Genomic DNA, 15,161 nt, shown 5'->3' on the forward strand with positions numbered 1-15,161 from the left:
CAATTCTATGATTCTCTACATTATTATTATTATTATTATTATTATTATTATTATTATTGGCTTCTGATGAGCTGATCTACATTCCAATATAAAAGGATATTTCAATGTGAATTCTTTCTCCTAATCTGTATTGTAGCATAAACAAAGATCAGATCAAATGTGCTTTCTTATCTCTGATCCTCTTTTATTGTATTTATATTTATTTATATATTTCATGAAGGAAGTGCAAGAGTCTTAAATGCAGAAAATTAGCAGAGCATTCCAATCCAGCCCTCTCTCACCTTCCATAACATTCATGGCATAAAAAACTATACTAGTAGATAAAAACAGACGTGACTAATGGAGAAGGGAAGGGGCTCCAAAGAAACTTTGTACCCCATGATAAAATTCCTCTCGGAGGCCCTGCTTCCAACTGTACAGTTCCGTGATTCTACAGGGTGGGCTGTAGCTCTGTGGTAGAGCATCTGCTTTGCATGCAGAAGGTCTCAGGTCCAATTCCTAGTTAAAGCTGGGAAAGTCTCCTGCCTGAGACCCTGCAGAACCGCTGCCAGTCAGTATAGGCAATACTGAAGCAGATGGATCAACGGCCTGACCCTTAATCCCCGCCCAGAGCTACAATTCCCAGAATAATTGTTAAATTGACTGGAAGTGATAGAAGCTGTAGTCCAAAATTGCACCAGATTGGGCAATGATGTTTTAGAAACGTTACTTTGAAAACAACAATAGCAGCAACAACCCAAGATAACGAAAGCTAAGATTAGCAAGAGTTTGCACATGTGTGGCCAGATGTGAATGACATCACAGAGTGCTCTATGCCCCACCCCAAAGTACCTAATGCAATAACCTTCCTCTTCATATTCAACCTTTGGCGGGAAGTGAATGCTGGACACGTGATTGTGGCGGCAAGGAATGGAGATGGCTTGTGGAGGTGCCATTATAGATAAATAAATAACAGGATAACTGAATGCCAGCTGTCAAACCTCCTTCTCTAGAAAGGAGTGAGACAGCTCCTTTGGAAGGAGAGAGAGAGAGAGAGAGAGAAGTGGGGAGGGCAACCAATGAATAATATATGATGACCAAGATGGGAAAGGAGGCTTGAAAAGACCTTCGTGTGGGTGCCTGCCTGCCTGCCTGCCTGCCTATTATAATCCTTAGTTTCTCTATCCTGTTCATATTCCTTTGTATCTATGTAGCTATGTATGTGTGTATCATCCTCCCCATGTAGTCCTCTCTCTCTCTCTCTCTCTCTCTCTCTCTCTCTCTCTCTCTCTCTCTCTCTCACACACACACACACACACTCATTTGCATCATCTATCTATCTATCTATCTATCTATCTATCTACTATCTATCTATATCTATCTATCATTTGTTTCTCTCTCTCATATTATCCATCCATCCATCCATCCATCCATCCATCCATCATAATAGTTTCTTTCTCATATTTCTTAGTACCTACCTACCTATTCCTATATTTCTCTCTTGCTCTCTCATATTCTCTCCCCCGTCTGTCTGTCTGTCTGTCTGTCTATCTATCTATCTATCTATCTATCTATCTATCTATCTATCTATCTATCATCTTCTCCTTCCTTCCTTCCTTCCTTCCTTCCTTCCTTCCTTCCTTCCTTCCTTCCTTCCTCCCTCCCTCCCTCCCTCCCTCCCTCCCTCCCTCTCACCCCACACCACAAAGCACATACCGTACCCTTCCTCCCCCCTCCCCAAAGCCCATGCCGCCTTGGCATTTTGTTAACGATTCTGCTTATTCTCTCACTTCTTGTTCTCTCTCCCCCCCTTACCCTTTTTCCTCCTCCCCACTCTCTTTTCACATGATATGAGTGCACAGTGCCAACCGTTCCCAGGGAAAACACGCGCGCGCGCGCACACACACACACACACACACAGGCACGCACAGAGCCTTGCCACACAGCAAGTGAAGGAGAGAGGGAGGGAAGGAGGGAGCCTTTGAAGCCTCCAAAGGGTAAAGGCCGTTGCTGTGGCAACAGCATCCTGATTGGCGCAAGCATCCTGGGCCTTTGGTCCTCCTGGCTGTGTACTGAGTGATTAATGAGCCAGCGTTGAGTTGTGTGAGAAGCAGCAAAAGCTCAGGCTGGGGAGCTCGTTCCTCCACTGCAGGGGCTGTTTCTTTACAGACCTACTTTCTCTTTATTCCGTTCTCTCTCTCTCCCCCCCCCCCTCCACATTTTTTGCTGTTATTTCACCCCTCCTATCATCATCATCCCCGCAGTCGAAAGTTCCCCCCCCCCTCCTCCTTCTTCACACCCTGCTGTTTTCCGTGGCTCCCAACACTATTACATTTTCCCTCCCATTCCTCTCTTCTCAAACTCTGCGCGCGCGCTCTCTCTCTTAAATCCCCAACTTGGATTGCTGAAATACTTTCCCGGAGGGGGCTGGACTCTGGGGGACAGTTGCTTGGGAAAACGAGAAAAGAAAAACAGAAAGATGGGGGAGAGAAAAGCCACTCAACCAGGGATTTTTGGGGTTGTGGGGGGCACGGGCACGGGCACACACACACACAAACACCACACACCCCTTTCCAGCATGCTTGGCTTCCACCGCAGGTTCCAAAAGAAAGGCATTTAAAAAGGGGGGAGGGCTAAGTGTTGGCTCCTTCCATTGTCTGAGCTGATTTTTGGGTGTGTGTGTGTGTGTGTGTGTGTGTGTGTTTTTATTGTATTTTCATCCCACCTTCTCTTCAAAGGAACTCAAGGTGCTACACATTATTCTTTGCTCTCCTGTCTTCATTTAATCCCCACAACAGCCCTTTGAGGTAGGTTAAGCTGAAAGATGCAGTGGCAGTCTGCAGTGAGCTTCATGCGGCTGACTCGGGGCATTTGAATCCTGGTGTTTTCCAGATCCCTAGTCCAGCACTCTTAACCACTTCTCCATCTGGAACTGTTGCAGCAGTTCCATGCACAGTCAGTGTTTGAAAAGAAGATAAAAGTAATGTTTTAAGTGTAATGACCATGTGCTTGCTGCCCTGAAAATGAATAACCTGGTATGCAGTGAGCATGTGTGGAGCATATGCAGACATGGAAGCTGAAATGTGTGCGGAGGAGGGCAACTCAGATAATCAAGGGTACAGAAAGCCTTATGAGGAACGGTTGAAAGAGTTGGGTATGTTTAGCCTGGAAAAGAGGAGACTGAGAGGAGATATGATAGCCATCTTCCAATATCTAAAGGGCTGTGACATGGAAGAGGGAACAAGCTCTCCTGCTTTGGAGCATAGGACCCAAACCAATGGCTTCAAGTTACAAGAAAGGAGATTTTGACTATACATCAGGAAGAACTTTCTGTTGCTAAGAGCTGTTTGACAGTGGAACAGACTCTCAGGAAAGGTGGCAAACTCTCTTTCACTGGAGGTTTTAAAGCAGAGATTGGATGACAATCTGTCATGAATGTTTTAGTTGAGATTTCGGGGGTTGGACTAGATTACCCTCAGGGTCTATATATTTAAAGCATTATTATTATTATTATTATTATTATTATTATTATTATTCCAAATAAGGTTGTTTACCAAACATTTAAAGCCCATTAATTAATTAGTTAGTTAAAGGGAAGTCCCTCAGGATACCTTCAAACTATACCATTCTGTAATTCTGTGTTGGATAGACACTGTTGTCTCTGCATTGCATTGTCTTTGCACACGCTCAGTATGAGTATGTTGTCTCAGCTCCTGCAACGCCTGTAACAACACTGAAGTGTTGCTCAGCCTTATTTTATGTATTAAAATTTCTTTTGGGGAAATTGTGAACTGTTTCCTCAACCCATAACAAAAAAAAAAAATTCTTCAGGTCCAACGACTGTATATGCAAAACATGAGTAGAACATGCAAGCCAATTTAAAATGTAAGAACATAAGAAGAAGAAGAACCCCTGCTGGATCAGACGAATGCGTCATCTAGCCCTAAAAACACAAGGAAGAGCTTGACTGGATCAGGCCAAGGGCCTATCTAGTCTTATGAATGTGAAAAGAGCTCTGCTGGATCAGGTCAATGGCTCATGTACTCAGGTCAATGGCATCCTGTTCTAAGAGCAGGAACCCAGGTGCCTCAACAGGAAGTCTTGAAGCAGGCCTTGAGCACAACAGAAGCATTCTCCAGCAACTGGTTTGCAGAAACTGGTATTCAGAAGCATTACTGCCTCCAGTTGTGGAGGTAAAGCCAAGTCATCATAGCCAGCGCAATTGACAGCCTACATATTTTTATGAGCTTCAGCCAGATTTCACCCTCAGACTTTACTTCCCAGTTCTTTTCATTTGCTGCCCAGCACATTTTAGCATTGAACAACCAGCTTTCTTTCCTTGTTTTATTTTTTTTACAAAAAATTGACCTGATTATAATTAATTACAATTATAATTTATAATTACAATTAAGATTAATTGCAGCTACATTTTAGGATGCAAACTACAATGACAAATAAGATATGGGCAAGAAACAGAGTTAAGGGAGATAATTAAGCAGCAGGAATATACATATATTTCCACATCACATTTATACTTAATAGGCCCTCCAAGATTTACAACAAGTTCTGGAGAACCTGTGGTCCTCCAAATGTTGTGGAGCTCCATCTCCCACTAGCCTCAGCCTACATGGCCAGTGGTCAGGGTCGATAGGAGTTTTAGTTCAGCAATTTTAGAAGGGCCACAGGTCCCCCATACCTGCTTTACAACAAATTGGAATTCAAGGCGGCAGTGGCAGGGAGAATTAATTATTCCAGATGACCAAGTAAATCTGTTGAAGGAAAAAAAATATATAATTTGGTATGTTGTCTGCATGCACTGGTCTATACATGTTATCTTTAGTGTCATGGAAGTTGAACACATATCTAAAGCACTGCACTTCAGAATGTCTGTCTTCGCCCTTACAATGGGTTGTATCCAATGCTAGTGCTACTCAGAGTAGACCCACTAAAATAACAAACATGACTAATTTAGCTGTATTAATTTCAATGTACTCTGAGTATACTTTGGTTGCATTCAACCCAATGTTACTTCTGTCTTCACCCCTTACAATGTTACCTTTGTCTTATTGCTAACATTGCTTCTTAGCTCACTGCTCACCTGCCCTGGTGAAAATTCACCTGCATAACTGTTACATAACAGACTGAACTTCGTTGCTCTAAATCCTTTTACTAGCAAAGCCAATCTCAGTGTTCTGTCTTGCTTGCCAGCCCAATAAAGCAGATTAATTAAGTCTAGGGGTTTCTGCTGATTCCGGTATGAATGGACCTGATCCACAATCTCTGAAGAAATTTGCAGACTGTAACTTAGCTATCTTCTGGATTTCCTCCCCCCCCCCGGGGTGTTTCCGACATAGTTTCCGGGTCAAAAGACATACAGTGGTACCTCCGGTTATGAACATAATTCGTTCTGGAGGTCCGTTCTTAAGCCAAAACTGTTCTTAACCTGAGGCACACTTTCGCTAATGGGGCCTCCCGCTGCTGCTGCGCTGCCAGCACGCAACTTCCGCTTGCATCCCAGGGCAAAATTTGCAACTAGGGGCATCAACTTAGCAAAGCTCGTTACCCGAAGCATTCGTAAGGAGGACGGTACGTAACCCGAGGTTCCACTTTAGTGGAACACATTTTTTAAAGCTGTGTATTTGAAGAGAAAATAAAGCCTCTGGTGGGTTTCTGATGCCAGGTAGCTAAAAATGGACACCACCAACCCCACCTACAATGCAACCTAGGCGTTTAGTTGTTATTGGTTTAGATGGGCATACCTCCCCACTGTATCCATGCGCCTTGCTGTTGCTTATGTTTTAAAGTTTTATTTCCTCCATAGAATTTAGGTTTCATTATGCATAATGTTTATTGCAATTTACCCTGTGCCGGGCATATTTTTCTAAACTGAATATGTTGGAAATCATCTCAATAAACAAACATACAAATAAAATAATTAATAAAAATGATGGGCTGCATTCAGTGTTAGCTCCACTGAGAGTTAAAATGGGTGGACATGGGTAACTGGTTCATTGGGTTGCATCCAATTTATAGCATTCCAGCAGCATGAGGCTTTCTGTTTGGGCAGCTAGGTGACCATTATGGGAAACCCACAAGCAGGATCTGTGCATGAGAGCCCTCTTCCCTCCTGCTGTTTCCAACAACTGGTATTCAGAAAAACTGCTGCCTCCAACTGTGGATGCCAGTAGCCAGCGACCATTGATAGCCTGCTCCTACATGAATTTGCCTTCTCCTCCTTTAAAACCACCCAAATTGGTGGCCAGCTCAACATACTATGCTCACATATTCCACAGTTTAACCACTTATTTAAACGGCCTCAGTCCAGTATACCTGAAGGAGCATCTCCACCCCCATCGTTCTGCCCAGACACTGAGGTCCAGCGCCGAGGGCCTTCTGGCAGTTCCCTCGCTACGAGAAGCCAAGTTACAGGGAACCAAGCAGAGGGCCTTCTCAGTAGTGGCACCTGCCCTGTGGAACGCCCTCCCACCAGATGTCAAAGAGAAAAACAACTACCAGACTTTTAGAAGACATCTGAAGGTAGCCCTGTTTAGGGAAGCTTTTAATGTTTCATAGACTATTGTATTTGAATATTTTGTTGGAAGCTGCCCAGAGTGGCTGGGGAAACCCAGCCAGATGGGCGGGGTAATAATAATAATAATAATAATAATAATAATAATAATAATAATAATATGCTGCTTGTAGAAATGCTTCCTTTCATCTGTCCTGAATCCTTAAAATCCAGTTTCATTGGATGCCCATGAGTTAGGAGACAGGGAGAAAAAATTGCCTCTGTCCACCATCTTCACAGCATGTAGCATTTTATTCACTGCTATCATGTTGCCTCTTAGTTGCCTTTCATCAGTTTGCTGGTTGGTTGGCATCCATCTGTCTCAGGAGACAATGGAAGAATGAAGTCAAATCGTTGGAGAGTTACAGTGCCTGCTGTGGCTGTAGAGACCGAAACAGAAGAGACATGTTTTGCTGCAGCTGGGGCAGATGTATACACCTGGTTGTGCTGCTGCAGATGCACTGTGGCATTTCTTCTCTCTACACTGCTCCCACTGATCATTCCTCCTCTGGTCACTGCTACTGACTGTCTGTCTCCAGGAACTGTGGTTGTCTGCAAGGGATACCCACATAGCAGGGTTGATGTTGCCAGCCTTCATGTCACATTTGTAGACATCTTTGTAACAGAGAGTTGGTCTCTGTAAATAGGCCTGGTGCCTGAAGCCAGCTCCCCACAGAAGGTGTCCTTGGGGATCCTGCCATCTTCCATTCTGTGGACATGACCAAGCCAGCGTAGATGTTGCTGAATGAATGATAAAGCCCCTAATGCTGTAATCATTTTGTCATCACTATGCCTGTGTGGATCGGTATGGTTGAGTGCAGGGAAGGTATGGAGGAGATGGAAGGTGTAGAGAGCTGCAGCAAACTGGGTGTGCATAGCATTTTAAGGAGCCCTATCTCAGTGGTAGAGCACCTGCTTTGCATGCAAAATGCCCCAGGTTCAGTCCTTAGGACTGAGAGAGACCCCTGCCTCAAATCCTGGAGAGCCGCTGCTGCCGGTCAATGGAGATGATATCCAGCTGAGCTAGATCAACTTTGTCTCCAGGTTTGATTTCTCATATACAATATTGAGAAATACAAAACAAATCAATGTGAAAGCTCCAGTTATTTGGTTCAGCTTCAGAAACAAGGGCAAGTGACTCAGGAACCCCAAAATCCAGAAGGAAATCTGGATGAGAATTTCAGAAAGGGCCCCCCATTGCTCTTTACCCTGGCATTTGGCAGTTAGGGGCTTTTGTTTTGTGGGACCCACCTCTCCTGCTGAACTTTATCCCGGGTTGTCTCCAACTAAGCTTTATCCAGATTAGGCCCATTTTTAATGACTCACAGAATCCTAGAACTGCAGAGCTGGAAGGTGTCCCAAGGGTCATCTAGTCCAACCCCCTGCAATGCAGGAATCAAAGCTAAAACATCCCTGACAGGTGACTATTCAACCTCTGCTTAAAAACCACCAGTGAGGTCCTTGGTTTCCTCCCATAAGCCCCCGCGCCTTCCTTTCTGGTCTGGTCCTGAGCAGGATGGCTCCTGCAAAGAAAGGTAGTGAAAAGAAGAAAGGACGATCAGCCATCAATGAGGTGGTTACTCGGGAATATACTATAAACATTCACAAACGGATCCATGGCGTGGGCTTCAAGAAGCGGGCTCCTCGTGCTCTCAAGGAGATCCGTAAATTTGCAATGAAGGAGATGGGGACTCCTGATGTACGCATTGACACCCGCTTGAACAAGGCTGTCTGGGCAAAAGGAGTAAGGAATGTTCCTTACCGTATCCGTGTGCATTTATCCAGAAAACACAATGAAGATGAGGATTCGCCTAATAAATTGTATACACTGGTCACATATGTGCCAGTTACAACTTTCAAAAGCCTACAGACTGTTAATGTGGATGAAAACTAATCTTTCATTACAATAAAAATGTTATGACATTAAAAAACAAAAAACAAAAAAACAAAAACAAAAACCACCAGTGAAGGAGAGTGTGGCTTCCAGCAACTGGTATTTGGAAGCAGTCGTTGTGGCTAATAACCATTGAGAATCTTATCCTCCTTCATGAATTCATCTACCGGTAATCCTCTTCCAAAGGCATCCAGGTTACTGGCCATGACTGCCTCCTGTAGAAGTGAGTACCACAGTTTAACAATGCATTGTGTGAATAGGTCTCTCTCTCTCTCTCTCTCTCTCTCTCTCTCTCTCTCTCTCTCTCTCTCTCTCTCTCTCTTTTCTTCATGTCATCTTTTCTCCCAACAAATGTACTTAAAAAAAACAAACTCATCCCCTCTGCTGATCCCCTCTCCCCCCCCCCCTTCGAACATCCAAGGCGGTGAAGGCATAGGCCTGCCCCTGAAGCAGATGTGCTGATGAGGAGAGGCAATAATTTATAATACACGGTGTTCTCTTTTAAGCCGTGGCAAATGCTGAGCTGCGGCTCTTTGGCTCCTTTGAAGTTTGGAGCTGTAATCTGGGGGAACCGTCTCGCTCTCTCCCTGCCTGGCTAGAATTCCCCCTCTTGGAAAGGCTCAGATGTCACAGAGACAGAACGCCTGGTGGAGGCTTCATCTCCAAATAGCGTTTCTCTAGGGATGTGGGGAGAGCAGTGAGATTCCTAGTCAGACCATCCTTTGATGCTAGAGGCCAACAGCCAAGGACTTGACTGGCTCTTTCAAATCGTTATTGGGTCCCATTCAGCAGGTCTCTTCTTATGTTTATCTGTAACCCACCTTGAGTCCCATCAGGGAAAAAGGTGGGGTAAAAATAAATGTGTGTTAATAATGGTGGTGGTGGTGAGGTTTGTATGACTAGGAAGGCTATTGGCCTGATCTAGCAGCTTCTTCTAATGTTCCTATGACTAGATGGGCCAGAGGCCTGATCCAGCGGACTCATTTTATGTTCTTATATTTTTAATTGGTTTGTGTGTTTTTCTCATGGCTAGGTGTACTCAGAGATGCAGTACTCCAGAGTTATGGAGTGTGTGTGCGTGCCCCATTATTATTTCACCAGCAGGGCCCCTGTCTCCACTGTCGGAAGAGCCCACCCAATGAGCCTGAAAAGGAGCTTTGTAGCCACTGAGGTCTTCTCACCCTTTGTGCTGATTGGAGCCAATAAGACTGAAAGATAGTGTCTCAGCCACTGAAGATGGTCTCCTAGGGTCCTTCTGGAGAAGGGGCACAGGAAGGCATCAAGATTTTGTCTGCTCCAAAGTTAAACCCTTAGAAACACTGACAACACAATGGGATTCAGTTTCAAGAGAATGGAGTGCAAATTCTGTTATGTCCAATGGAACATCAAAGAAAACCCAACAAAAATACGAATGCTGTGCAATATGGTTATGACCTGTGTCAGTGCACCAGAAGGTTAACCAGAAGGTTGGTGGTTCAGAGCTTCTCTTGCTTGGACTTATAGATAAACAACTAGAAAAAGAATATGGAATATTACTGCAATATATGATCACAGTGGTGAGATTGTTATATGCAAAAAGATGGAAGGACTTATTATTACCTAATATGGTTATTGAAATTAATGGATTTGGCTGAGATGGCAAAGCTGATGTGGTTAATAATAGAAAAATCATTGTTGCCATTTATTAATGATTGGAAACCCCCCATGGACTTTTTGAGCAATAAGGAAAATAAGCTTGTGATATTTGGGTTCGAAGACTGGAAAAAAGGCTGGTTTGTGGAAAGTAGAATAGCTGAGTGTTATTATGAAGTAAGAATTTTGTTTTAAGTTTTAAAGCTGATAGAGATGGAGAATCGGAAGTTTTTTCTTTTTCTTTGCTCTTCTTTATTTCGTTTCAATATTTATGTTAAAAAGATGCTTGATATTTGATGTTATTTTCTGTATATTATATTTTCTTTATTTTCAAGCTTTAATAAAAATCAGTTAAATAGAAGGTTGTGGTTCAAGCCCACCCACGGACAGTTGTGGGTTGGATTCCTGCCTTGCAGGGGGTTGGATTAGATGACCCTTCAGATCCCTTCCAGTTCTACAAAACTATGTTTCCATGACCTCCACTCTTTTTGTTATATTCTTAGAGTCAGTAATGGTATAGTGGTAAGAGTGTCAGACTAGGATCTGGGAGACAAGGATTATAATCCCCAGTCAGCCATGAAACTGGGTGACTTTGCGCCAGTTCCTCTCTCTTAGCCTAGCCTACCTCAAAGCGTTGTTGTGGGGATTAAATGGATGAGAACCACATAAGCCAAATGTGAGTTCCATAGAAAAATAGGTGGGATAGAAATGCAGTAAATGCAGTGTGTGTGTGTGTGTGTGTGTGTGTGTGTTTTACTTTGAGGATATTTATTTATTTATTCATCAATCACTTTTCTTAAGTTTTGGCTTACTTGCATGTAACTAGGTTGGCCTCAACTAGGGCCAGGGCCTTCTCAATATTGGCCCCGACTTGGTGGAACAGCCTATCACAAGAGACCAGGGCCCTGCGGGATTTGGCATCCTTCCGCAGGGCCTGCAAGACGGAGCTGTTCCACCTGGCCTTTGGGTTGGTTTCTGTTTAATATTTATGCTTCATCTTTTATTGGTGGGATATTTTGAAATTGAGACCTGCAGTTTTAATTGAATTTTAAAATTGTATTTTAATCTGTTATTTTAAATTGATCGTTTTTATGTTTCTTGCTGTGATTTTAATTGATGTTAGCCGCCCTGAGCCCGGTTTTCTGGCTGGGAAGGGCGGGGTATAAATAAAATTATTATTATTATTATTATTATTATTATTATTATTATTATTAGTAAAAATTATTTTGTAATAAACAAACAAACAAATGCATTTTAATGCACATTTTACCATAATATAAGCATTTTTGTGCACATTGCTTGCAAAATCTGGAGATATGTGAATTGTAAAGGATCCATGTGTCAGTAGGTTCTCCTTTAAATGTGCACTGAATTGGGTTTCTCCTCCATCCCCCTTCCTGCGTAAGCATGCACAGGCTTGCAGCCTAAGACTCAAACAACAAGCCAACTTCAGATTTCTTTCATCGGGTGACAGCAGCCCCTCTAATCACAGTCCTTTAACAATTAGCCCTGGCATGGCTCTGGCATGTAATGGAGGTAGGGGCAAGAGGGCACTGCAAAGATGGCCAGGGGGCTCATTTTCACCTGCCCCTAACAGATGATCAGTGCTCTGACAGTCTGTAGCCTGAGGCTGTGCGATCCTGGTGCTTATGACGGGTCAGGTGGGATCCTTGCAGAGTTATCAAAAGGGTACCTGGTTCTCTGCTATTTCAGCAGGGGTGGAGGGGGCTGCTCCCCACTGACACAGCCTGGCTCAACTGCACCATCAATCTAAGTAGTTGCTTGGGGATGTCGTATTTTGTAGTCTGGTGTGTGTGTGTGTGTGTGTGTGTGTGTGTGTGTGGATGTGTGAAGGGGGGGGGGTTGCCAGTAAAAAGCAGCAAGCAAGATGAGAGCTCATCACCAGCATCTTCTGCAGCATAGGAAGGACAGAAAACGGTCTTCTGTCGAGTCATTTGGTCCCTCTAGCTCAATATTGTCTAAACTGATGGTCAACAGCATTCCAAAGTTTAAGGTCTTTTCCCCAGCCCTACTTGGAGATGCCAGGTATTGAGAATTAGATCTTCTGCAAGAACAGCACGTTCTCTTCCATTGAGTTATGCACCTTCATTCTCATGGCTCCGAACAAAGTATTGATTTATATGGGAAGTTCCTTTGAATGAAGTCAGATTGTTGGTCCACCTAGGTCAGTACTGTCTACACTGACCGGCAGTGGTCTCTTCTCAGTCCTATCTGGAGACTGAAGAAGTGACAATCAACATGCAAAGCATCTTAGCAACCCTAAGATATGGCCTTTCTTCTAAAAAGAAAATAAGGCTCTAGTCCTAATAGTTCTGAGTGGTTGGCATCTGTCTGTCTTGGGAGACAATGGGGGAGTGTGCCTTTGGAAGGTTTCTGCGCATGATGTGGCTGTAGAGACCAATACAGGAGAGTAATGTTTTCTTGCATCTGGGGCAGATGGAGGCATCCAATTTTGCTGTTGCACATGCGCCATGGCATGTCTTCTCTTTGCACTCATCTCAGTTGTCATTCATTCTCTGATCACTGCTGTGGATGCACAACCTGTCTCTCTCCAGGCACTGTGATCGTCTGCAAGGGATCCCCACATGGCAGGGTTGATGTTGTTGACTAAATGGATCAATTAAACAGGACCACAGGAAGCTGCGGGACGCAGGTGGCCCTATGGGTTAAACCACAGAGCCTAGGGCTTGCTGATCAGAAGGTCGGCGGTTCGAATCCCCGCGACGGGGTGAGCTCCCGTTGCTTGGTCCCAGCTCCTGCCCACCTAGCAGTTCGAAAGCACGTCAAAGTGCAAGTAGATAAACAGGTACCACTCCGGCGGGAAGGTAAACGGCGTTTCCATGCGCTGCTCTGGTTCGCCGGAAGCGGCTTTGTCATGCTGGCCACATGACCCGGATGCTGTACACCGGCTCCCTCAGCCAGTAACGCAAGATGAGCGCCGCAACCCCAGAGTCGGACACGACTGGACCTAATGCTTAGGGGTCCCTTTACCTTTACCTTTACAGGAAGCTGCAATACACTGAGTCATACTTTTGGTCCATCCAGTTCAGTACTGTCTGCATTGACTGGCATTACTACTACTACTACTACTACTACTACTACTACTACTACGGTAAGCCAGGGTGTGTTTTTCTTTTACCATCTTCTTTCAGGCTTGGGGCACATTGAACAATCTGTGACCAGATTGTGCCTCGCTCATATTTTGATTTTTAATTGTATTGTTTGAATATTTGGGTGTTTGCTGCTGTCAGTGCGCCTTTGGAGAGAAAGCAGGGTAGAAATTTCATAAATGAATGAATGAATAAAACACCTTCTGGGTCAAACCAGGAGTTTCAACTCTTTCTGCTGCTTCTACAGCAGATGCTCTGTGAACAGGAGGCACTGCTGGTCTCCTCCTACCCCTAGGGAGGAAATGGTAGAGACTGCCCCCTGGGGTTTCCTGGGCTCTGCACCTACCTGGCATAATTCAGAGCAGGCCTGTTTCCCACCCATGACAGCCTTTGATCGCCACTTTAATCATTGGGTAAAGTTGATTTGATTCCCTCCCGCTTTCCTGATGTAGATCTTCACTCTTGGGATGCACACGGCATATTGTGGTTTGCCTCAGGTGCCAAAATGTATTGGGAATGCCCTGGTGCTGATGTTAGAATTCATGGATATCCAATGAAGCTGAATTTTAGAAGGTTCAGGACAGACAACAGAACGTCCTTCTCCATGCGGTGCTGTTAAACGATGGAACTCGCTCCTTCAGGAGGCAGTGAAGGACACAAACCTGGATGGCTTTAAAAGAGGTTTAGACAAATCTATGGAGGAGAGGAATATCGACGGCTACTATTTGTTTGTTTATTTCATAAAATTTATATGCTCCTAGATTGTAAAAACAAAACAAAGCCTCAAAACAATTTGCAAAGAGAATAAAACAATAACATTCTAAACATCTGGATAAGCTTATCTAAACAAAGATATTTTTAGCAGGTGCCGAAAAGAGTACAGTGAAGGTGTTTGCCTGATGTCAATAGGTAGGGAGTTTCAGGGTGTAGGTGCTGCCACACTAAAATATGTATTTCCTACAAATGTGGGTGTTATGTGGCACCTGTATAACAGGGTCAGTTCCACAGATCAGTGTGGTTTAGTCAGTGAATAAGGGGTAAGGCAGTCTTGCAAGTAAGCTGGTTCCAAGCCGTTAAGGGATATGCTCTGCCTTTGCAGTTGGAGGCAGCAATGCTTCTGAATGCTAATTGCTGAAAACCGTAAGAGGCGAGACGGCTTATGTACTTGAATCCTGCTTGCTGATTTCCGATTGGAGCATCTGTTTAGCCACAACTGGATGCTGGGCTACATGGACCTCATTCAGCAGTCTCTTATGTTCTTATGCACAATGTTTCTCTGTTAAATGCTCAGAAAGTGCGGGATGTGTTTGTGTTGTGAGCTCTGCTCGCGAAGCCTGGGTCTGGGGGTCCTTGGAAATTGAGATTTATTTTTAGCTGTTGTCTGCACAGCCTGAGCTATAAAAAGTCAGAGTGTGACAGCTGACACCCTGGCCAACTTGCCAGGGTCAGACTGGGGCCTGTAGATGTTACTCTGGAGAGCTGGTGCCAGGCGCCAACATTAGCAGCACATTTCCGCTCTATCTCAGGACATTGCGTGTCCAACGGAAGATTAAATCTGCCTCTCTGTCAGGAGGTGGAATCAAAGCCAGTTCCAGGTATTTTTGAGAGCTGATAGCATTGATAGTGCTTCTGGACCCCCATTGGGGTGAGTGCACCCAGCTGCTCTTGAGGGGTGCAGCTCAGTGGCAGAGCCTCTGGTTTACATGCAGAAGAAGGCCCCAGGTTCAATCTCCAATGGTATCTCCAGGTAGGGCTGGGAATTCCCCTGCCTGAAATCCTGGAGAGTTGCTGCTGCCGGTCAGTGTAGACAGTACTGAGCCAGATGAACCAAGGTGAAGAACATAAGAAGAGCCCTGATGGATCAGGGGAAAGGGGGCCCATCTGGTCCAGCATTCTGTTCTCATGGTGAGGAGCCAGGTGTCCATTATCGGAAACCCATAAGCAGGTACGAGTGAAA

General features: G+C 44.4%; 1 protein-coding gene across 1 annotated transcript; it reads left to right on the plus strand.

Moving 5' to 3' along the window:
• The first annotated feature begins 8,009 nt into the window (after positions 1-8,009).
• LOC117040287 (60S ribosomal protein L31-like) lies at positions 8,010-8,478 on the plus strand. Its single transcript, XM_033137968.1, has one exon. It carries the CDS (start codon positions 8,064-8,066, stop codon positions 8,439-8,441), a length of 378 nt encoding a protein of 125 aa, XP_032993859.1. The 5' UTR covers positions 8,010-8,063; the 3' UTR covers positions 8,442-8,478.
• Positions 8,479-15,161: the final 6,683 nt, after the last annotated feature.

This window comes from Lacerta agilis, chromosome Z (assembly GCF_009819535.1).
Source record: "Lacerta agilis isolate rLacAgi1 chromosome Z, rLacAgi1.pri, whole genome shotgun sequence".
NCBI classification, from domain to species: domain Eukaryota; kingdom Metazoa; phylum Chordata; class Lepidosauria; order Squamata; family Lacertidae; genus Lacerta; species Lacerta agilis.